Source organism: Geospiza fortis, unplaced genomic scaffold, assembly GCF_000277835.1.
Source record: "Geospiza fortis unplaced genomic scaffold, GeoFor_1.0 scaffold346, whole genome shotgun sequence".
Lineage (NCBI taxonomy): Eukaryota > Metazoa > Chordata > Aves > Passeriformes > Thraupidae > Geospiza > Geospiza fortis.
Window position 1 is genome coordinate 210,367 of NW_005054361.1, and position 24,789 is coordinate 235,155.

Consider the following 24,789-nt stretch of genomic DNA (forward strand, 5'->3'; position numbering starts at 1 on the left):
CAGAACTATTTAAAAATCCTTTCTCACACACTTACATTGTACTTTCTTCTGCCATATGCTTTACAGGGAAACACAAATCACAACATCATGAAAAAAGGGTTAAGGGCAAAGCGCAAAACCTAAGGTGTCACAGATCTCTCAAGGTCAAGCACAGGAGTCAACATGCAGCTAGATCTCTACTCTCTCAACATGAACTATATCCTTTTCACTTAACGATCATGACAATCACACTGTATGTTTTTTGGATGGCTAACAAAAGGAGAAACTACAGCTGTAAAAAGAATGAGACTTAAGATGAATTTGAGATATCTTCACACAAATCTCCTCAGTAACACAATGTCAAACAAAAGTTTGCAATGCATTGTTCGCTGCCTTTTTTGGTATTTGGAGAAAACACACCCTAATTCCTAATGTTCCTGCTGAGTTTATTTCTATTTCTGAGAATTTTTATTAATAGCAGGTCACTACCCGAGCAGCAAAATGAAAATAAAGCAATGTCAGTAATACAGGCAAAAAGGACAAAGAAAGGTTAACTCTTGAAAATATAGTATTTCAAAAGGAAAAGTTCCATAATTATGTTGGAGGGTAAAAACTGAGAATTCAATGAGGATATTGGAAGAAAAAAAAAAGAATCTAACCCTATCATTCTGCCTCCTCCCTTTTCTTACGGCTAAGAGCCTGCTCAGAGTTAAAAAAGCAGAATTTTAAAAAATTTAGTTGAACTTACCCTGAAATTAGAGAATATTGACTAAATATGCTTCTCCAAAAAAACCTCAGTTAAAAGCTGTGTTAATTTGAATTTCTTTGAATGGAAATCTAAATCTCCTGCAAAAGCACATCACCAGTAATGAGTTATTGGAACAGAATTAATGAAAAATGCAAATCTTTCTTGAATGTGTGTCCCATAATCATTACCTCCTTGCAGACACTTCCTGATACAAAAAATGGCCATGGTCATTGGCAAAATTCCTTGCTACAACTTTATCAGTTTCTAACAAGAAGCAGCATTCTATTATATACCATTATTTAGTATTATAATACTATAATTATAGTATTATAAATACTATAATTTAGATAAATTATAGTTTATCTTCCTTCCTGTGTTGGAAGCTGAGCATTTTAACAGCTAGCAACATCGAAATGGAAACAACAGCTACTTCTGACAAAAGAAGATGGTCATTTCAATGTAACATTTCCTGAGGGAAAAATACACTTTTCTACAAAAGAACACAAATTAAATACTTGCTTGATTTCATTGCCTTTCCAGGACAAACATTAGATATCATTTTAAAGGAACAGAAAAGCTCCATGCTAATTCTTGAGTGCAAGCATGTAGGATTTTTTTGACTGTTGTAGCCAAAATATAAATCACCTTCTGCTCTGGCGTCAGGAAGTGTATTGCACTACATTAATCGTGTGCTACTTTAAAAAAGGAACAAAAAATCCACTGCAAAATTAAACAAATCTCTCTGCACCTGTCTTCCATTTGCATTGTCACCACTTACCTTTAAAAGACGATGGAAGTGAGATGGGAATGTTGCTGAAATGCATTCAGCAGAACCTGTGTGTGTGTTAGCTTCTCTAGTGCTCTCTGTTGTGCCTTCAGCCATTGGAAAAGATAAAGTGTCATAACCTGCACACAATATAACCTTTACTCTTTGCCAGGCTCCTAGCACAGGGATACACCATAGCAAAATAAGTGCAGAGGCACACAGACTACAAGCCAGGCTGTATGTTTCTTCTAGCATTTCCCAATCTCAGATGTATTCTGCTGGATTAGATAAACATCTTTCTGTCTCATTATAAAAAAAGAGGAAAGGCAATTCATAAGGGAAATTGAGTCATTCTAGAAAGCTTTTCCTAGTAAATCAAACAGTGAATGTGACCAAGTGGGGAAAGCTGGGAGCACAGAGATCAGGCAGCTTCATCCACAACCATACAACTGTGACTCAGCTTGCTCTTACCTTTTATGTCAGGCAATCCAAAGACTAGACAATTGTATTTACTGAGTGAGGGGAAAATAAACTCATGCCAATTAAAGAAGAGAAAATATGTCTTTGCGGCTTAGACTTAAACCATTTTAAAGATTAAAAAAAATCTTTACTAATTCTTTCAGACAAGGATTCTAGATCCTCATCTGTCTTTCTTTTCTCCCAGGGCAGGACAGGCCATGCATGGAATTTTTTGTTAACGGTCCCCTTTCAAACTCTCAACCCACAAACCACACCATCCAAGAGGCATTAGACATATTTAATATCCTTGCTTTAATAAAGTAATTTTCAAAATGTTTCTGGGAAGACACACTTCTATGGACCACAAGCAATAGCAATTGAAGTCAGCCGCAACTTTACAACTGAGTTTGAAATCAGAGGGAGTTTACAAAAATGTTTTGAAGTCTCTTCTCCCTCTTTCTTCAGTCTCCAAAAGTACTTTTTCTCTAGCTTATCACAAGCCTGCCTTTCTTTCTCACTGTTGGCTGCTCAGGTCTATTTGCTCAGGACCATCTTCTGGTTCTGGACTCAGAAAACCTCCCATAATATAAACTTGTATATTAATTCTTAACAAACATATCTCAACATGTGTTCAAGTGCTACTGAAACTGGGCCTACTATCTGATTTTTCTCATCACACAGTAACCTAGTACCTCCCTCCACAGCAAGCCACGCTTACCGGTAAAAGGTGGTATAATCCACTGTTGAATGACAGCTCTGGAACTCCCAGGCTTTGAGTTTCTGGCATTCTCGATGAGCTCGGAGTTTCACCCTGACTGTCCCGTGGCAGAGCTCAGGCAGGGGTTTCCTCTGCGGGCGGCTGCAGAACTCGTTGGACTCCACGCGCCAGGATTCAGCGAAGTCATCCACATCAAACTTAAAATTCCCATCCCCTCCAATCAGGTCATCTCGCTTGTGCCCATTGTAATTGCCACACAAACCACAGAGTTTGCCTTTCAGATGAGGTGCAGCCATGACTTCCACAAAACTGTCTCCATCCCACGAGATTTCCAAGCCTAATAAAATAATAAGACCAAAAAAAAAAAAAAAACCAAAAAAAGAGAGAGAGAAGAAGAAATTGAGGATAACAAACTGCACCTTATGTTTGTGAAACAGTGTTAATGGGATCCTGAACAAAGCCATTGGCTTAGTTCTGATAATGCTGTTAGATTTCTATATCCCAGTAAGTGCCTCTGGCAAGTGCAGAGTTTCTTGAATTACAGTCAATTACAATACATGCATGCCTATCTCTTCTTATTTTTGTTCTTTCTTGCTAATGAATGGGGTTATCCTAAAAAATATGAGGCCAAGGCAGGATATCAATATCAAAGGAGGGCTCTTGCAAAATCCTGCAAGTTGAACTTGCTATGGTAAATTTCTAGCTGATTTTGCAGGGGGCCCAGAATTTCAACCATTGTTACCTATTGCACAGGTAGTGTTAATACAAAGATGTCCATGACCCATGAGACTCCAGCTGTAACCTTATGGGAAACATCCTACTCTTGCCTACAAAGCTGACACTGATCGCTCATTGGAGTGAATACAACTGTTCCAATACAAGTTGCCTTATTTTGGGGGAGTAAAAAGAGTTAAAAAGATTACAACAAAGATATATCAGATGGCAAAACTGATGTAAGAAAGCATTCTGGATTGGATTCAAACTGTTCACTCAAAAGGCATTAATTACCAGCTTTTTGTCTGCATAAGTTAGCAAAACAGAAATTATGGTAAACATCAAACCTTCACCTAGTGGCTGGGATGTAAGCCCTCTCCTACAATTTGCTTTATAGGAAGGTTTGGCACTTCTGGAACATCAAAATCAGAGTTACTTTTTGTGACTGACACCCATTTTATCTGTCTGTACCTATCTAAAAGCTAGGTGTCTAGTTTAAGTCAGCTGTTTAGGCCCTTTGATGAAGTAAAATAGGCAGCTCTGGATCACAACAGATTGTCTAATGCAGAGGAAATAAACTACTTTCTGAATGTTTTTCTGTTCCCAGAGATACTCTAGAGGGGCCAGAAATAAGGTGGAGACTAAACTCCTAGTTTTTTCTGGAGCGACTGTAAATTAAACGCATTCCATTCTTTGAGGAGTAAATTGGCAGCTCATAAGGGAAAACCATTTTGATATCATTTGGCATAAAAACAACACCAAGAAACATTGCTGCTCAACTTCTACCCAAAAAATGGCCTTTCTGGTAATTATTTCCACTGTCTCCTGAATCCTTCTATGTCACATCTGCAGGAACCCTGTATCTGAAGATCACAAATCATTTTGCTGATATTAACTTATTCTCATAAAATACCTGTGAGCAGCCATTAGTTAAGGATAAACACAAGATCTTGCTTTTCAACAGGATAATCCAGATTTTACCCCTGTTCCCCCTGCTTAGCCAAGAATACCAAAGAGCATCATTCTGTGGTGCAGGACCAGGGCTTCACTCCAGCTTTCTTCATTTGCTGTGTGGGCTGGCTTAGCACCACCCTTTCCCCTGGTAAATCAGTGCTTGTCACTGTGTGATCCAAATCCTGCCCTATCCTCATGCAAGTAATTAACATACCAGTGACTCAGTCATTCAAAGCTGGAATCCTTCCTTCAGTAACACATCCCATTGTCTCCTATGACAATTCCTACCCGTGCTGCAGAGGAACAGGGTGAGGTTCAAGAGGAAATTATGGCTATAGAAGGGTGCGGTCTTAACATCCTGCCCCAGGGCTTGTATAGGTTACACCACGTCTCCAAGAGCTTTGGGAATGATTTACTAATCAAGGCTGTGAAGGTAATTCTGCATTACCTGTCACTGCAGTCTATTACACTGTTTTCTTACCACCATAGCTTAGCAATGGTAGCACAAATGTATCCTGCGCTAACTATGCCTGAAATCAGTTTCAAATTACCTCATAAACCCAGCATGGATGGGGCCACTGTCTCCTCCTCCAAAGGCACTTTACACCCAGCCAACTCAGAAATTGTGCAAGACTGCAACTGTTAATGAGGCCAACACAGTGGCAAGGGGGAAAGCTGCCTTTTAAACTGCTTCATACATTATCACTGCTGGACAAATTCAAAATCCAGCTGTCTTTGCTTCTGACAACACTGAACAAAACAAAACACAACTTGATTTGCAGACACAAGATTAATACTGCTGTGCTGGTATTTAGAAAATACTTGCCATTAACTTATAAACCAAGATTTCTTCAGACTTGAGAATCACATAAACTTTCTCAAAGTTTAAAGCATCAAGATCCAAATTCTCAGACAGTTCTTTTCAGAAAATAACTAAAGCTTTAAGGCTATGTTCAAGTTTTTTCCCCAGAGAAGCTCCCTCAGAAGCTCCCTACTTTAAACAAAGTCAGAAAAGACTGGGTAAGGATTCTGCCTTAAGTTTGCTTTTAAGACTATTCTTTTTTCTTAAAACAAAACTTACTGACCTTCAGTTAAAATACATTAATTATGAAAGGTTAACTTGAAAAATTTTCTGAGCATTTATTTCCTCTTTCCTGCAAAAGAAACATGAAATTATCGCTTTTCTTCTTAGCATGTAAAAATGCACATTTTTAAATCTAGAGATTCCTGCCTTGATTACTGGATTTCATTCAAAAGACTCACTGTGTAACTGCCACATGGATGTACTTTCCTCTAGCTGGTATGGCTTAATTACACTTTATTCTGCTGTAATTGCTCAGATGGAAGGGTAATTTCTGGCTTTGATGAAGAGCCTAAAGGTTTCTGTCCATAACAGAGCTTATTCCTTCTTGGAGTAACAAGGAAGGGTATTTACCCCTACATGCATGATAATTTTGTTGGAGCCTGATCACACTGTGCAGTGTGTGCCTTTTGTTTGTTCACAAGCAGAAAGTCCAGTTAGTTTCTGTAAACCAGTAAGAGCTGTGACAGATGGGATTATGCTACAGAGCAGTGTTTGAAATGGTCTCGTTGGCAGGCAGAAACTGTTTGGAAGATTTTCTTGGTGCCTATACCCCCCCTTTCTTCCCCCCGCCCAAAATGAATGAGTTTCCCATTCACTTGGACAAGAACCAGAAACCAAGAGATGAGAAGCCAAAGGATGCAACATCTGTCCCATCTGGGGATGTGCAGAAAAGGAATATTCTCTGAGTAACTTTTTCATTTTTTCCAATTACTCCTTCTGTTTGAAGGATGCTCAACCAACTTGTTACTCGATTTTTTAACTTGGCATATTATCTGCTCTACTCCATTAAAAAAAACCCTTCTGGATTTATGCATATCAGCCACTGAGTTGCCCATTATAGGACCTCTTATCAATTGTTCTGCATGATTTTTCATTACATCCTTGAGGTTTAAAGGCATCCTCAAGAACTCGCAAACAACTCTTCCCCAGACATTTAATGTCAAAGTAGTACAGAAAAAATGCAGCAAAATGGCTTTGTGCAAAAGATAGTGCAGAAACAAGAACAACAAAATGCTTGTGCAATAGAGGAATGGGTAAGTAACACCAGCCCCATGTTACCTACCAAAGACACTTTGTCTTTCTAGCACACAAATTTAGATAAGGACTCAACACCCCAAGCACACCCATAGCTGCCAGAGCAGAGTGCAAGGACTGCTGCTGCGTGCCATCCAGGGCTACAGCTGGTGAGGAATTTAGCAACAAAACAGGTTTTCACTGGAAAATGCCAATTCATCAGAACTGAAATGCTTCAGGGAGACATATCATATTCAATGAACTTCCAACACAGCACCGGCAAGGCTCCAAGCTGGTTTCCTGCCAGCTCGCCTGGTGGGCTGCCTGGAAGCCTGAATGATCAGGGTATGAAACTCCAAGACTGCCCTGCCATGCACACTGCCCTGTAGCCAGGGACCACAAGACTTCCTGAATCTTTGGGCTTGTCTGTTTTATCTAAGGCTCAATTCCCAGCTCCGCAAAAGGAAAACCAAAATCCGTGGGAATGCTGGCTGAGCTGTAAGGACTAGACCCTGCATTTCCCAGCCCAATTTTACTTTGAATTTTACTTCTGGTGCAGCAGTTTTGCTTATTTTTCATTGCTTCCTCTCTCTTTTTTTCACCCTACACTGGGAAAGCATATATTTTTAAAAATCCATGTTTCCTTCTGAAACAGAAATTTCTCCAATTTTTTTCCCCAGGTACTCAGAACTTCCTCTGGAATAAAATGTTTGCCTTTAAACCAGTTCTACTCAGCACATTCTTCCTCTCTACAGCCTCTCTGCTGCTTGTCCTCTCCCAGCAAAATGGAGCCAGGTCATTCTGCTGCTTCTCAGGCCTTATGTGCTGAAGAAAGTAGGACTTGGCCCATCACGCTGTATTCAGCAAGAGAAACCTAATCCTGCTCCGTTAAGAGGAGGAATTATTTAGGCTATAATTTGCAGTGATTACACTGTTTGCTATGTTGTCATATGCCATGTTTGCACTTCCTCTGCCAACACATGGACAAAGATGTGTGCAGTCATTTATTAGGCTTGCACCAAAGACAAATGAAATAGCAGCAGGATTAGCTGTCATTCATCTTCAGTTGAAAACCCTTCCTTGGCCTGTGGTTGGCTAATGAAATCCACGTCGCCTGAATTCAGGGTGTTCAGCTGGCTGCAAAGAAAAACCCTCAAGATGCTTCTAATTAGAAGTTGCGAATAATGGTCAACTTGTGTGCATTTTACAGACAGCCACAAAAATCTGCATTGCCACTTTGAGGAATGAGCCCAGAGCTGGAATCCACATTATGCAGACTCACTTTTCCAGAGGCGATATGAACAGGTGTCTAAACTCTCAGCTCACAGTGGGTGCTAGTGTCCCCCCTGAAAAAAAATTATGCTAGATAATGAATATGACTATGCGTCACGCCTGTGACCGTGTCACTCCATAAGAAAGACTGGTTTCACTGCTTTCACATGGCATTTAATTGAATTAACAGTAAACAGTATCCTCACTGAAACAGTACTTCACTGTGTAAGAGAAATCTCTCCTGACTACAGTAGTACCTAACACATGCGAATGAGAAAGTTTTAAACTCCCCCTCAGTATTTATCTACGCAAAGATACTATAGTTTCAGAACAGTTTATCAAAACAAAAGTAAGTCCTCTTACTTTTTATCATTTTGATAATTTAGCATTTTGACAAATAATGTATTTTCTAAGACTCAAAAGACCTGAGAGAATGCTACTTCCCTTCCCTTTTTCTAGAAATAAAGTAGAAATTTTACTTCTAGTGCAGCAGTTTTGCTTATTTTGTATTACTTCCTCCCTCTCTTTTTTCACCCTACACTGGGAAAGCATATATTTTTTTAAATCCTTCTGAAACAGAAATTTCTCCAATTTTTTTTCTTCTGGTGAAAAAATTCTGTAGTTTCTCATTTCCTCTTGCTTGTGGTGTTTGTTCCTTGCAGACGACTTCTTACTTGGGCATAAAGCAAGCCAAATAAGATGGCACTGAACAGTAAATTAGGCCTTTCTTTTGTGCCTCCATTTTGCTGGACAGTGAAATATTTCCATAATTTTACAACTTAAACTCATTCCAGCCATCTATAACTATGAATATATAATTGATCACCTTAACTGCAAGATACATTGCTGCAACTTTGAAAAACATGAATTTTATGTTTAAGAACTGATATTTTCTCTGTTCTTATCTGTAAGTATCAAACGATACCATGTATTGAGTTTTTATGGTAAGATTTTGGAAGGAGAGAGCTACAGGGGTGGCTTCTGTGAGAGGCTGCCAGAAACTTCCCCCATGTCCAACAGAGCCAATTGCAGCTGTCTCCGAGATGGACCAATTCCAGCTGGCTCCAAGATGGGCTCGGCCTTGGCAACAGTGGTAGCACCTCCGGGATAACATATTTAAGAAGGGGGAGAAAAGCCCTGTGCAACTAGAGTCAGAAAGAGGAGAGAGAGTGTAAGATAAACAATTCCGCAGTCAGCAGAGAAGGAGGGTGAAGCAGATATTCCCCTGCAGCCCAGGGTGAGACAAGGCTGCCCTCCTGCAGCCCATGGAGGTCCATGCTGGAGTAGGCATCCAGCTGCAGCCCCTGGGTAACCCCACACTGGAGCAGATGCATGCCAGGAGACTGTGACCCCATGGGAAGCCATGAAGAGAGGGGCCCACCCTAGAGTATATTTTCTAGCAGGACTTGTGACCTCATGGGGAATCCACATTGGAGTCTGTTCCTGGAGGGCTGCACTCTGTGGAAAGGACCTGCATTTTTTAAGTTTATGAAGAAATACAGCCCATGGGAGAGACTCACATTGGAGAACTTTGCAGAGAACTGTCTCCTGTAGAAGGGAGCCCATGCTGGAGCAAAGAATGAGTGTGAGGAGTTCTCCCCCTGAGGAGGAAGAACTGGTAGATACAATATGTGTGATGGACTGGCTGCAAATCCCATTCCCAATCCCCCTACACCACTCAGGGCAGGAGGAGGTAAAGAGAATCAGGAGTAAAGTTAAGTTTGTGAAGAAAGGGATTGGGAGCGTGGAGGCTTTTTGAAGATTTTACTTCATTTCTCATTATCCTACCCTAATATTATTGGCAATAAATTAAACTAATTTCCCCAAATGGAGTCTATTTTTTGTCACAGTGGTAATTGCTGAGTGATATCTACCAGTCCTTATCTTGAACCACGAGTTTTCAACTCTATTTTCTCCTTCCTGTCCAGGTGAGGAGGCAAGTGATACAGTGGCTTTGGTAGGCATGTTTGGTTGATGTCCAGCCAGGGTCAACCCACCATACTCTCCATAAGCCACTTTTAAGTTACTGGAAGTGAAAGTCATGGCACATTTGTCTGTTTGGGCAGCTAATTATCAGCTGCAGAATGAAACACAGCTTAGCAACATCCTCCAGGCTTCAAACTCATAGCTGGGATTTCTGTCTGCTTGTGGGCTGTGGGAATTTTGAAAGCACTGTGGGTTTCTCTGATCTCTAAAGAGTTATAATGCTATTTATTACTGCTATCATGTTTTTTTACTGACTATTGTTCATGCTGAACTTCAGAAGTTCTTCAGAGAGAAAGAAGACACACACACAAACACATACACAGATGCACACATACTTGTCTTACCTGCTTTGGTTGTCACTTTCAGCAAATAACCATCCAAATCGATGTGAAATTGTGGTGTCTCGCAAGGTAGTGAAATTCGGGTCCCATTCCACTTCACTGTGAGGTGCTGCTGGAGGCTGATTGTGCTTCTGCCCAACACAAGGTCCACAGACTTTGTCCAGGAGAAAGAACGGGTCCGACGGGCATCGTTTTTTACCAGCACCTGAAAGGGTGAGGCAGAGGAGGAGCAGTCTTTCGTCAAAACGTACTGACATGTTCCCTGAAAGTTAAATGTCCGTCCATCAAAAGTGTTGTAGTGAGGATCTCCAAATACAGTGCAAACTCCAGGCTCTGCAGGTGAGTGAGAAACAAAAGCGCCATATCAATCAAAGTTGGAAAAAAGCAGTTGATAAGAACTTAGAGATGCTGCTCTCACCTAATCTACCTGCTCTACAGGGTAGATTTTGACTGGTGCCCACAGGGATTAAATATATCTTTGAAAAACAAAAGCTTCATTGCTTTAGAAGTCTTTCTCAAAGTGGCTGCTAACAAAGGCCAGTTCATCCCTGGGGCAGCATAGGAAGGCTAAGCTGTAACTTTGCCCCTTAAATATAATGTACAGTTTAGGTTATTACAATGCCTGTGAACTTTTTCAAATTTCAGTAACTCACTGAAATTAAAAACCATCAGATCACTTTAGCAGGAGCTGGATCAGTTCATATTTTACATATATACATTTATAAATATTGTACATTTATAAATATTGTACATTTGTAAACTAGATGTGTTTACATGTCTTTTCCCCAAAATACCTGTAGAATGAGTATCTTTTTTCAGTGTTACAAGCTATTGTAATGTTGTTTATACACAACTGACTTGTAGTAGTTATTGATATCACACTACCAACTAAAAGTCAGTAGTACATGACTAACATGATGCAATGACTGCCAAAGAGCATGGTGTCTCTACCAATCATTTGCATGATTACAAATGGATGAAGACCTCTTATGGATGTTTGAAGCCATATGCTGGCCAGAGAACTCACAGCCCAAAGACAGAGCATTTCCATATTCACAGCAATGATGCTGAGTTACCCTGCAGCTACCCAGCAACTGATTGAATTGCCTCACAACCAAAGATAGCAGCAAATATATTTGCCTTGCAGTCTTCTGGTATAACAATAGATTCTAACCACATTGCTGGTATTCCTGGAAGAAGGAGTCTCAAGGCAGAGAAATGCACACTGCTACTGCCAGCTGTATACCCACGGGCTAAGGCTGCTTTTGAAAGATGATGTCTGTTTAATTAAAAATGGCTTGCTTGAAAAACCAGCTTAAAAAAAGCCAAATTCAAATCTACAAAAAAGAAGGAGACATGAATGTTATGGAGAAGGGGAATGGAATTCCTCCCATGGAGTGCAATACAGTTCTAACTTCCCAACAGGTGTTCCCAACTACACCTTTCCCAACAGAGTTTTTTCAGCCTTAGCAGAGTGCTATGCTAAAGTAACTAAACTTTCTGGTGTTTTTCTAGCTGTAAAGAGCACCCAAGGAAAGCTACATGGAGACACAGAAAATGGAGCTGAAGGAGGCCCCAGGAAACATTACCTTTTTTTTTCTCCAGCTGCAATGAAGAATCACCTGCACCTATATTACTCCTGACAGATGTTTATCTAACCCGTCCATAAAGAGTAGTAGTAACAGCAGCTCCATTGCCACCTCTGGCAACCTGCTGCAGTTTTGGTCTGTCCCTGCGACACCGAATGTCTTCTAAAGCCTAATCTCACTTTCTCTTCACTGCATGGTGCAGAGCCATCACACCTGTGTACCTGGGTGATTTGTACTCTACCCCTAATTGGCCACATGCATGCTTCTTTAGCTATGCCAGTAACTCATCTTGGCATCATTATTACTCCTCTTTACTGGAGTGTCTGGCAACTAGGGACCAAATCAATTTCTCAAGGACATCATATTGACAACTCCATCAGAAATCAAAATGGTCCATATTTGATCAGCATCTCCAGAAAACAGGCCTGATAGACTTTAGGCAGATCCTGAAAACCAAGACATTTAGGCAAAAGAGTGCTTTTAAAAATGTGCACTTCTGTGAGTTTTCCTCACTGATACCAATGAGAATGTCAATAACTGCTTTCCAAAGATCATTAAAAGATTAATTGATTCTCCATAAATTGGCAGGAACTATATGGATTTTAATTAATAACATCATTTTTACCAATAGGAAAAATAATCTATAGATTTTGTATGGAGACCATCTGACTTTACCCATTACTAAATCATCCTAACATGTTTCTGATTTCCTTATGTATACATCTAAGAATCTGCATGATGAGTATTAAGATACACATTATTACAAGCTCAGACTGTACTTAAACTATTCCAGCTTTAATTTTTTCTTAAATTTAATGACAACTTTTACCAAAACTTTTATGAAAAAAAATCAGCCAAACATCAGTGAAGATTCTAGAGGAAAGACCAGATTTTTCTCTGTGTTTCTAAATCCAAGAATGTGGACATGTTATACATGTTTTTAACCAACCTACTGGGAGGAGGAGGAGGCTGGTCTTCACCTAAGCAAGTGACTAAGAGGCAAGACATGAGAGGAACAAACATAATTTAGAGATGTGCAAGTATAATTGATAGTACCAATGGGATCCAAAGGAAATATTTATTTTTAATTTCTAATGTGCTATGCAGAGTAATGCTGTTTTATGTTATGTTACATCATGTCACGTCATATGTCAATTTGATGCCGTGCAGTTAAAAATGTATTTTGGACTGGATAGCTGAAGGTCTGATCCAAACTTTGCTGTTTTCTTTAATAACCAAGGAAATGGAGGAGGGAAAATCCACCTAAAAACAGTCTGAATAATTGATTCTCTGATATCACTGTGTAAAACATTCTTGAAAGGTTTGCTAAAATTGTGGTGTTTAAAAATAAATCCACACCCTGCAAGAGTGTGTGTGATAACTCAGGCACTGCCAGTAAGAAAAACTGGTTGGCCTAGAAATAAACCTTAAATACCGGATGTAACAAGACTGTCAACGTGAAAAGAATTCCTGCCATTTTTAGCTTTTGAGTTGTTGTTTATTTCATTTTGGGAGAGTTTCAGTCACATCATATTTTATGGTTTGCTTCTTTTTCTTTTCTTTTTCCCTTTTCTTTTTCCCTTTTGAAACAAACCAACCTTTTCACTTGGCAATTTTTGAAATCCATTGGAAGCATTGATCTTCTTCTCTATTGGGGCATAACAGATGAAGAGGTGCTGCTGCATCACCAAAGTTATGTTCCCCAACCCTGGAGTATGAATTTTGCTAGCTTATAATAACAAGGTATAGGGTCACAGGTGTAGATCTTCTCCTTTTTTCCCTAGATTAAATTGTTCCCAGCTTATTGCCAACACTCTGTGTGTCAGCTGTCTAAGGCAGAGCTAGAAAAGGGCTATTCTGTACAATATTTCCCCCTGAGACACCCCCAACCTCCAACTACTTTCAAATTAGGGACTTTCGGATCTAGACATGGTTTCTATTCATTTAGTAACTTTTGATAGAAATATTTTCTGTGATTTTTTCCAGTCCAAAATTGTTTTTAGCATCTACAACATCCTCGGGCAAAGGAAGTGAAGAATCATCGCCTCTTTCTCATTTTGAATGTGGTATTCATGATCTTTGGTGTCTTCTTTTGCTCATCTAGATATGCACATGAATGCAAATTTACCCATTCCCTCTCTATCCTTGAAAAACACAGATTTTTCAAAAGAGGGCCCCAGAGCTATGTTTAGGAGGCTGTGATTTTCAAAACGCCTCAGGCACTCAACTCTGATTAAACATTATTGAGAGCTGGATGCAAACACCACTAAATCTCTTTTGGAAGTCCTGCATGTTACTCCCAAATCAATATTCAGACCTTCATAAAAACTTTTGGGAGCTTGGCAGTTTTCACATTTGTTTTTTAAGCAACTAAATTCGGACTTCACACTTTCACGTTTGACTAAAATATTAAACTATGTGTGTGATTAATGCAGTTTGCTCAGCTCCCACCTAAGGCTCTGCAGCTCACTCGCCAACTAATAATAGTATTTAGGTGCTAAAAGTGAATACTATAGAACTGTTGGCATGTTTTCCTTGAATTTTCAAATCATGCTCCCCATTCAAATGAAATAGTGACTTTCATTAGAAAAGGCAGTGTTTTTGAAAACACATGTAGCTGTACAAAAAAGGAAGCTAAAAAAGCAACAGCATGGAAAAGAACACATTAGCATTTCCTAAGTTTCAACATACTCTCACAAAGAAAAAAAATCACAACCTATTTGGCCAATGTGGAGGGATAAAAGTCTGAAAGACCACTCATTTCTATTAAGCAGTACACTAAGTACAGGTAAGAACCACTTATTAAACTAAGTGGTTGCCAAAAAGAGCCTTTCTGCCTTCCACGCAGTGCCTCCATTCCCCCAGACAGTATTTAGCCTTTTTAGAAAGGCAAAAATATATATACTGCGTGGTGGAGGCCAGACAGACAGTCAGCACACACATCCTGACCAGCCAAGAGCACAAGCATATTGGCTGGGCAATTAGCACACTTGTAGCTCCAGACCAGCCACAGGATATATTGTCTCTAGCTGGGTTTATTATTTGTTGGGATATAAAGGAAATGGGACACAAATCCATAGGAAACCAGGCTCTGTTAGCTCTGGTGCTCATGGAATAGCTTGTTTTGTTTTTTCAGGAGATCAGAGCAGTCAATTGAAGTCCAAGATGTCCAGATGTCTGGTCACACTCTGCTGGGCTTGTAGGTAGTTAAGAGTGGCCAAGAAAAATATACTTTAAATTATAACTAAAATCGGTCTGGACACTTTCTGAGTAAGGAGAGGGAGGAAAAAACACAAGTTTACCAGTGAAGGGTGTTCTGGTTGCAGATCTATAATTCAAAAATATCCCAGCTTTTTAAAAATAAAATGAAACTTTGAATGTAATTAGCTCATATGCTGAATTAAGCCCTAAATCAAACAGAACACATTATTAACCTCTAAAAACTAGCTACAGAACACGCATAATAGAATTTCATTAGGTTTTCTGTAAAAAATGCATAGCCATAGAGGACTTTCCTCATAACTGCTGCATAGTGCAGCTTGATATAATACACATTACAAGGTGTGGTGTCAAAAACTCCACAGGAGTCTTTATGGTCTATTTCATAAATAAAATAGCTATTCCAATTTGTCCAAATACATATTTATACAGTAGGCCATCACAGCCGAAATGGGAGGTAAATCATGAACAGTATTCCAGTATGAATAAATAATTGCAGTCTTTTTGTTGCTGTATTTCTTCATGGAAAGGAAATAACAGAAAAAACAGGGACCTATGCGGTCCTTTAGACCCACTTCCTGCTCTTACAGGTACTCACAATGCATAACCTCACTTTGTTTCTTTTTCTTTTCTGTTCTCTGAAAGTCAGCACTTTTTTCAGTAATTCTATAAAAACATATAAAAAGGATGTTGGACCAAGTGAAAGTACCAACCTCTTACTACTAAGGTGGGTCCAAATGCCATTAAATTTGGTTTAGCTCTGTTGATCATTTTGTCAATTAAACAAGCTGTGGAATGATTTGTGATTAACGAAATTTTCTGTCCCAAAAGCAGCATTTACTGTAAGATTAATCATGTGTACTGCACATGTAAACCTAGATGACTGCAGTCCACTTTGAAAAAACTTCATCCACAAAATCTCACAATGACTGGCGTAAGATTGTGGTAGGACTATTAATAAGGATTAAAGTATATCTACGTGATTTTAGTAATAAGTTTTCATCCTGTGCACAGTAATTTCAGTAAGGCCTCTGAATTCTTCTTTGTCAAGAACAAAGATTTTACTTCCACTGCGAGTTCCTATCTATGCCTGAAGTTGAGAGCAGTCTGTCAATGTTATTTGAACCCAGGTTTAGTTTTCTCTTATTTTCAATATGAAAATGACCTTGGTCTAACATAGGATTACTAATTTATGGAATTGACGTCAGTGGTGATTTTTCTAAATCAAGCCCGAAAGAGTACATTTCATTACATTTTTTACAGCAGCATAAACTAAACTGTTGAATTTTCCACTGGTATGACCACTGTGTTTAATTAGTGATAACTGTACGCCAGCCATGGAGCTTAAAAAGCAACATGCCAAAACTAACTATAGTTAACTGCAGCAACAGTAGACAAAAGAGACTCTCCAGCCCTTCAGGAGACGAGGTACTTTTTCTCTTTGCAACAAACTGCTTTGAAAATAATCCTTTGATTATTTTTTTTTTCCAGTTTAAAGTGTATCCTTTCACAACATGACTAGTTTTGACCCACTTCATAGAAATTGGCTGCATTTAAACTGTACTCAAAGCTCCCCCATGTACAGTACGTTCTTGTACCTCCCTATGTTGTTTTTACGTTGGAAAATTAATATCGGCTGGAGCACCAGAAATGTTTGGTGTGTTAGTATTTGGAGACAGGATCAGGATCAACATGAGCGACTGGGTGAGGGAAGGGGCTGTGTGTACATCTTATCAGAAACTGGCTGAATTAGCAAAGTTTCCAATTACTGTCAGATGACAGTTGTGATGAGATTTACAGCACTTCTGCTGCAAAGGTGGAAATAATTCTTTGCAAATGGTGAAGGTTAAAATACCAATGTTAAAACAGCTAGTGGTAGCCACCACTGCTGTATGACACTGGGTATTTAAACTCCTTGCTCACATTCTCTGTAAAAGCCAAGAATGCCCTGTTAATCATGAAAGTTTGGAAACAGCTCTTCTCCAAGTACTGAATGGGTCCATAGTGAGATAACTGTAAAAAAAAGACCCCTCTGTTTCATGTGCAATGGTGGAGCACGGGACAGTGAGACGGGATGAGCCTCTTAGGCTCAAGCACAGGCAGTGCAATGCAGATAGGACCCTTAACACCCTTGATCCCTTACCATAAGGGAACAAGGTTGTTTATCCCTTGGGGAGACCTAATAGCAGGCTACCAGTACCTAGAAAGAGGTCACTGGGAAGATGGAGCCAGGCTCTTTACAGATCTGCATGGCCTGAGGACAAGCAATAATGATCTGGCCTTAATTTCACATGTTTGTAGTAATGAGAATTCCCTTCTTATATCACCAAGAAGTTTTGAGATTTTAGGTAACCTGGCTCCTAGATAAGTTATTTTAACTTTGAAGAACTGCAACTTTTTGCCTCCTTCCTCCATGAAACAAATATCACAAGTCATCACACTCTGACAGCATTTCTGAAGGAGTCACTGTACTTTCTTTTGAACCTCCTACAGTAGAGGGTCTCCTGTGCTTTGATGGAATGGCTGGCCCCACTCTTTTCCTCCCCTCTCATGTTACAGAAGAACACAGGAAGAACACACAAGAAAGGTTAAATGAGACTGAAACAAAAAAAGAGGCAAGATAGAGATTGATAAACTCATGACACTATGGTATGTCATATGTGAGCAAAGGTCTATGCAAATTTCTTCTGCTGTGCAACTGAGCTAACATGAAATCAACTGCTAGTTAGTTGAATCCTCTTTCACTTCCTCTGCTCAGTATTATTTCAAATGTTTCTGAGCATGTTGTCCCTTGTATTTGCTCTCATTTTGATAGTGAAGACTTGCAAGCTAGATGTATTTTACCCCGAGAAACACATTTCAAAATAATTGAGCCACAGAGTGGAAAAACAGATATTTAGGATGCGGCATTTGTGCAATTCAAGAGAACCCAGAACTGAGTTTAACAGTAAAACTATTTGATTTTAGACAAAAGAAGAGGAACATTTTCTCCTTTCAAAAGCCTTCTCATAGGTCATAAAACCCCATTTTAGCAGTCTGTTACTATTTGGTAAAATACCTAAGTATGTACTGAAGGAAATACATAATGGTATCTTGTTAACTTCAGCCCTCCCTGTTGAGTTAAATAGAACAAACTTAAAGATAAGTATTTGTGTAAGTCCTTTGCTTACTAGGAGGGTGATATTGCAATTTAATGATCATTCCTGAAGAGAGGAGTAAAGGGATAAGAATGTAAGAGTTTAACTAAGCATCATAAACAAAGAAGAATAGTTTTCTATTCTACTTTCCACAGCTGCCCCAGACTGTATCTCAGATTTCTGCACACCTTTTTTTAACTCTCACAAATCATCTGCAAAGGTGTGATTATATATGCACATAGCTGGACTGTTAGTTACAGGTGTAAAATATACTCAAGTCCTAAAAGTTATAACTCTATTCATTTTCTTGTTTTATTGCCTACAAATGTCACAGACCAACTATATCTTTCAAAATGCAGCACCTCAGATTTGAAAAAATAGCATCATTTTGAAACAGAAAATAAAAACAAAATACCCAGACATTTTATTTTAAAATTACAGATTTATAGAAGGCAAAATCCATTGCTAAAAATAATCATTTGCCATTTAGCTACCTCTAATAAGAAGGCAGAAAAGCAAGCATACTTCTATATATTTATTTTCTCAGAAAGAATAAAAAAGAATTTAAAGAATGTGAAGAAAGGACTTACTTTCAGTGCAAATCGGACAGCATCCTTTTCTGTTCAGGATTTTACCCTAATTGGGAGAAAGACAGGCTGTTTTAATGAGAGAGTTCTTGGAGCAATGACTGTATCATGTTGTAAGACTGGATAAGCCTTTGAAAATAATTCAAGTTGTGTTTGAACTCAGTGCCCTGGTTACAACTTCAAATATCAGGTGCTAAAAACAGACAGAACAATTCAACAAGCTTCCCGGCAGTCTTATAAGAAATTAAATACTAAAAGGGTTCTCTGTTACCATTTTTCTCTTTAGAGAGTGTGAGAGAATTTTGGACTTGCACAGATAGCTAAAGCAGTTACTGGGTTAACAAGATCACTACCTTTTCTCCCACCTTCCCAAAATATATATCTTTCCTATGTATTCCCTGCTTTGTGGCAGGCAGGAAGGAAAGAAGGCAGGCAGGCAGGCAGGCAGGCAGGCAGGCAGGCAGGCAGGCAGGCAGGCAGGCAGGCAGGCAGGCAGGCAGGCAGGCAGGCAGGCAGGCAGGCAGGCAGGCAGGCAGGCAGGCAGGCAGGCAGGCAGGCAGGCAGGCAGGCAGGCAGGCAGGCAGGCAGGCAGGCAGGCAGGCAGGCAGGCAGGCAGGCAGGCAGGCAGGCAGGCAGGCAGGCAGGCAGGCAGGCAGGCAGGCAGGCAGGCAGGCAGGCAGGCAGGCAGGCAGGCAGGCAGGCAGGCAGGCAGGCAGGCAGGCAGGCAGGCAGGCAGGCAGGCAGGCAGGCAGGCAGGCAGGCAGGCAGGCAGGCAGGCAGGCAGGCAGGCAGGCAGGCAGGCAGGCAGGCAGGCAGGCAGGCAGGCAGGCAGGCAGGCAGGCAGGCAGGCAGGCAGGCAGGCAGGCAGGCAGGAAGGCAGGAAGGAAGGAAGGAAGGAAGGAACTTGGTCAATTCTATTTCTGGTTGTACCTTATACAAGGCTGACTAGGCAGGAGGCATGCCTCTGTGTATGTACATTCATGTTCCTTTTCAGTCTTCATCAGTTTAAAAGATGTATTATCTGGTTTCACTTAAATTACCTAAAGTCAATCAGCAAGCTATCAGAGAAGCCTGAAAAAATTCAGACTGAACAATGGGTTTTTCCAAGCAAAAACTGCTGTTGGTTATAACAGAATGTGCAGTGATATTGGAGCTCCCACATATTCCCACACAGGGAATGAAGAGGTATATGGAGCTGTGCTGTTCCCCTTTGCCCTGCCCCTAACCCTTTGCCCCAAAGGCAGCTGAACACAGAGGAAGTCCCTTCTGTGTGACCGCTGCTCCTATTCCCACCAAGTAGCTGAGCAAGGTGAGGACAGCAAGAGCAAGCAAATGGAGCTGGGTTGTGCTTCCCACTAAACACTATAGAAAACTTGTGAAAACAGACAAAAAATTGGTGACAGGTCTATGCAAGGAGTGGGGAAGTGGGCACAGGCAGCCCTATTGATGCCTGCCTTGTTTTCTGCCTAGAGTGCTGCCAAGCTTTGATAAAGTGCATGGGAGGCATGAACTCCAAGTATCTTCTAGCAAACTGGAGTGCAGCATGTTCAATCCTGCTCTTGCTTGATGTACACACATGGCATGAATGAATCCTTGGTCATGAATGCACTTAGGCCCATCACCCACAGGACAAGCTTGTCTTTGAATATGCAACTTCATGTGAACAGACTTGAGACACATCTGGACTTCAGCAAAGGGCTGGATCACAGTTGCACTAGCAGAGTGAGCAGCACTTAATGTCTGTGTGACTCCGAGGTCCCTGGGCAAAGAGAATAGCTGAGGACCAGGCTGCAACACGGAGGCCCACCAAGCAGCTGCTAGAACAGAACCCCTTAAAGGTGGAACCCTTAAAACCACAGAGAAAAACCACATAGAAATAGCAACACATATTTGTAGGAATGGAGACATGCAGCTGAATGCCACACACTGCACTACACAGCCTTACCTCTCTGTTTCAATAAAAGAGCTGAAATCATCAGCCGAGCTGGAAGTGGCAAGAATTCAAGTGAAATTGAAATCTCCAAGGCAGCCTGCTGAGGCTGGTTACTTGAGCCACCATGTTGGCCTGAGATCCTGTTTTTGTCTTGTAGAATAAGGAAACCCATTATTGCTAACATGTGCTGCAAGAGTTCGTTAGCATTGAGGGTTCCCTTAGGAGTAGGCTAAGTGATGTGATCCCATTTTTCCCTATGAATATTTATAAGCAGACCACATTTGAGTCTATTTATTTTCAGGGATTTTTCTTCCTTTTTATGGGGTTTTCAATTTTGTGTCTGAGGTTTTCATTTTCTATTTTTTTTAAGGCAAGACTAATTGCTGGGGGAAAGGGGTTGTTTGGTTGTGCAATAGCAACAGCTGTTGTTTTTTTGTGCCTCATTTGGCACTAGAGTAAAAACAGCAGCTTTTTGTTTGCAATAATAACAGATGTGTATAACATTATATGCAGTCTGTTCTAGAGATGGAAGAACATGTTCTGAATAAATTTTTCAGCTCACTTGAAGTTCATGGGTTCAAAATTTACCCACAGACTCAAACCCTGCAAATGTCTTCACCTGCCGTGAATTTAATTCTATTAACTTTTGCACAGGCTTGGAGCTCAGAAAAGGTTATATGCTGTAAAATTCAGCAAGCTCTCCTCTAGCAGTACAAAAAGAGACATGGTCACGACCACTGATCATTACCACAGACTTAAGATGTTAGTGAGGAATGTAAAGGCATAAGGAGAGCGGGCAAGGTGACAAATTATAAGGATGGGTAATAGAAAGGAGATGGCACAAGACAAGGAATAGACTAGAGCAGAGCTAGGGCAAGTAAATAGTGAATTCAGTAAGAAGTCTAAAGGATCTCTGAAACTCAGTCTTGCCAAATGTTGAGATTGTTCCCTTTCTATAAAGTATTTAAGCATGTGTTTAAGTTTCAGCAGACATGGAGGGCCTACTAACTTCAGCAGAAATGGACACATGCTTAATAGCTTTGCTGAATGGGGGCCAGTATGCATCACACCTTGCAGGCTGGCACTCCAGGTAACTTGAGAGAGGAAATATCTGTGTGGAGTCAGTGGTCAGAAAGCAACAAAAAGAAACCACAAGCCACAAGGCTCACTAGAATGCCAAGGAGGACCAATCTTACTATAAATCTGAGAGGAGGCACTAAATTTGAAACATATATTGCCTCCACAGCAGTTGAAAAGAATCTAAGTAAGACATTTCCTGCAATGGCTGATATGGGATTAAATGCTTCAAAAAGAAAATAACAAAAGAATCAGAAATTTTTGTCTAGCGCTATCAAGAAAACTAAAGAAATGGCAGAAACAGTCTCAAAAAATATGTCAGCCTGCAACCAATAGATTGAATAATACAAATGGTTGTGCAGTATCAGAAATTTCTGCAGAATTACCACTTTAAAACCCATACATTCAAGAAATAATTGGTCAAAATTTATTATTATAAATAAAATAAAATTCTACAACCAAAAAAACCCACCCACAATATCATGCAAAGAGTATTAAGACTGTGTGGTAAAGCATTTAAGTCAAGGAATAATATTCTAAATTCTTTTTGAATCTTCAATCCTTTCACACTCAGTTGTCTGTATAATAATACACGTTTAATGAGATAACTTCATGTTGCCTGATACCTAAGGGACACTAAACCAAATTTTATTCCACAGCAGTCTTCAACAGCCAGTAGAGAATGCTTACTGTCAAAAATATTGTGAAGAGAGAAAAGGACTGGACACATCTACAGTTTGCAGAGACAGCAGCACAACTCTATGCATGATATTCAGACTGTCAGTATCAGAACCACAAATATATCTTTATCTTGAAAAATGTGGTGTGTTTAAGTGATATTTATAGATTTATGACAGAAAGTCTCATCAAAGATAGTGGAGCAGAAGTGAAAAGTAAAAGATTTAAACCAATTAGCATACATTATTTGCTTTAAAACTACTTAGTACCCACTTGGAATAGGAAAATAAATCTTACTCTAGAGTTTACATTCTTTCTCCTACTTCTCCTTCCAGTTTAGCTTGGAAGAGCAGAAATGCAATATGTACCTGTGGAGGAGGGTTGGTTTGCTTGCAGCTTGCATTTTAAGGCGGGGACGTGGCTGGCTGGTTATGTACTGGGGGGAATGGTGCTGCAGGGTAACAAAGCTGGTCTTTCCAGCCCTAAGGAACCAGATCTTGTTTGCAGACTCATCTCAGAGGTCAGGGCATTTTAGGACTTCACATTAGCCTTGGAGCAGGTTCTATTGCAGCATTGAATGAGTTTGTCAGTCTCACTTCCATGCTGCAACACTGTCAGTGGTGAATTTTTACCAACCAATATTTTCATTTTAGAAGCCACTTCAACTGATCATCTCAATGCTCAAATTTATATACAGATACAGCTGAAGCAATGCATTTAACTGAAGATCTCTATTAAGTCATATTTGATCACTTGATCTCAGAAGAACCTTAAACATTTAAAATGCATCAGCACAAGGAAAATATAAATGCAATGCAGTGTGTGTGAGACCTGAAGACCCCAAGCTCTCCCTTCCTGCTTACACTGTGAATGGCATGAAGGTAGCAAACTTTACTGCCATGAGCCATATAACACTCCCTGAAGAACAGCTCTATTTGTTCACACTTCCTGATGTGTATGCAGCATCTTGTGTGAGGCCCATTAAGATGAGAACTGCCCTCTGCAGTGAGTGCCAGAGTGACAGGAAAAGGATGTTCAATCTTCTGAGGATCTTGAAGCCCACTGTCACACCAGAATGGGAGGTGCCAAGGCGCAGGGTCTTTATTATACCACCACTTCTGTCAAAGGTTTACATATATAAAATTGTACAAACTAAGAGTTTTTAATTTAAAAATTTTATATTTAGGTGTCTGTGATTCATATTTTCCCCACTGGCTTCCAGGATCGAGAAGGAAACACTGAGAAGGTATAAGGCTAACAATTTTGGTCTCTCTTCTACAGTTTTGCTCAAAGATCTGCCCCTACATAAGGAGCTATTTAAAGCTCCATCTTGTGAAAGCTTGAGCCATAAGACCAAAATAATTTGTTGGTGTCAGAAATCCAAGAAACAAAGGCTGATTTTAGCGCAGGGTTTCAAGTAAAGCTAATTTTTGATGCCATCAAGTTACAATTACAGCATTCTTTGGGTTCACTTCAGACTTTCAAATAAAAAATACCCAGGCCACAACCTTAGTGAAAGCAGCATGGTTTGGTTAAACTAATTTTCTTCAATTTGTCTAATTTACATTTTCAACCAAGTATTAAGCCTCATAATGCAAATACAACAACATCCTGTGGCTTGCCTTAACAATATACACACTACTGAAATATTAACACAGTCACCTCACCGCTCTATAAAATTATTAAATAAAAGTCAAAAATAACAGATACTTGGGACAGAGAAAGTTAAAGGAGAAGAAGAGGAGGAGCACAGAGTCTTCAGAGCAAGGACAGAGGCAGGAAGACCATATTCAGGATAACAGTAGCACATTTGGGGAATGCCAACCTAAATTAACATTCCAGATGATCCCTTCTTTCCAAACAGCACTCCCCACTGTCATGCACACACTTCCAAGAAACACTGGAAAAGATAATGTTGGAGCAGAAAAGACAAGAAAGCACAGTTCTTTTAAAAATCTCACATGAGGACAGCTGCTGACTGGAATGCACTGTTTCTTGCGACACTCTGTCTTGCCTTTCACACAAGCACAGATGGTGCAGTTCACAGAGGACCACATCTCTCCATCCTGCAAGAGGGAACATGATATAGTATCATCTGGGGTGGCAACAAGAAGCTATTTCAGCAATGTATCATTGCACAAGAAAGGATGAATTTCCCTGTTGGCATTGTGTCATTGTTTAGTCTAAATTATTTTGAGGTGTCTGTCCATGGCCAGTTGGATTCAAGACAGAGATCAAATTCAGCCAGGTTTTCTTCCCTTTGGCCTTTTTGGTAAGAAATTCCTTTTTCCAAAGCTAACCAAATCACATTTGCATTTTTCAACAGTGCCCTGATTATTTGCATTGTTTTCTCTCCAATAAGAGTCTGAGTTGTGATCACACCTACCATAAATTTTCAAGTTCACATAATTAGAAAAACCTGATTCACTGGGTTGAGTGACGTCTTTAAGTTGCTGCACATGAAAATATTTGATAAGACGTCAGTAGACAGTGAATTTATTCCCATATGTAGTAGCATCATTTCAACATAGGGC

The 24,789-nt window shown here is 40.0% G+C and overlaps 1 protein-coding gene across 1 annotated transcript in view; it reads right to left on the reverse strand.

Annotated features, from left to right (window-relative positions):
- Positions 1-24,789, reverse strand: part of BMPER (BMP binding endothelial regulator) — a 149,258-nt gene that overhangs the window by 42,482 nt on the left and 81,987 nt on the right. Inside the window, exons 12-15 of the mRNA XM_031059384.1 lie at positions 24,217-24,321; positions 18,571-18,616; positions 10,039-10,368; positions 2,671-3,007 (exon numbers count right to left, since the gene is read on the reverse strand). Coding sequence (XP_030915244.1) covers positions 2,671-3,007; positions 10,039-10,368; positions 18,571-18,616; positions 24,217-24,321 — 818 coding nt within the window. The remainder of the gene's footprint in view (positions 1-2,670; positions 3,008-10,038; positions 10,369-18,570; positions 18,617-24,216; positions 24,322-24,789) is intronic.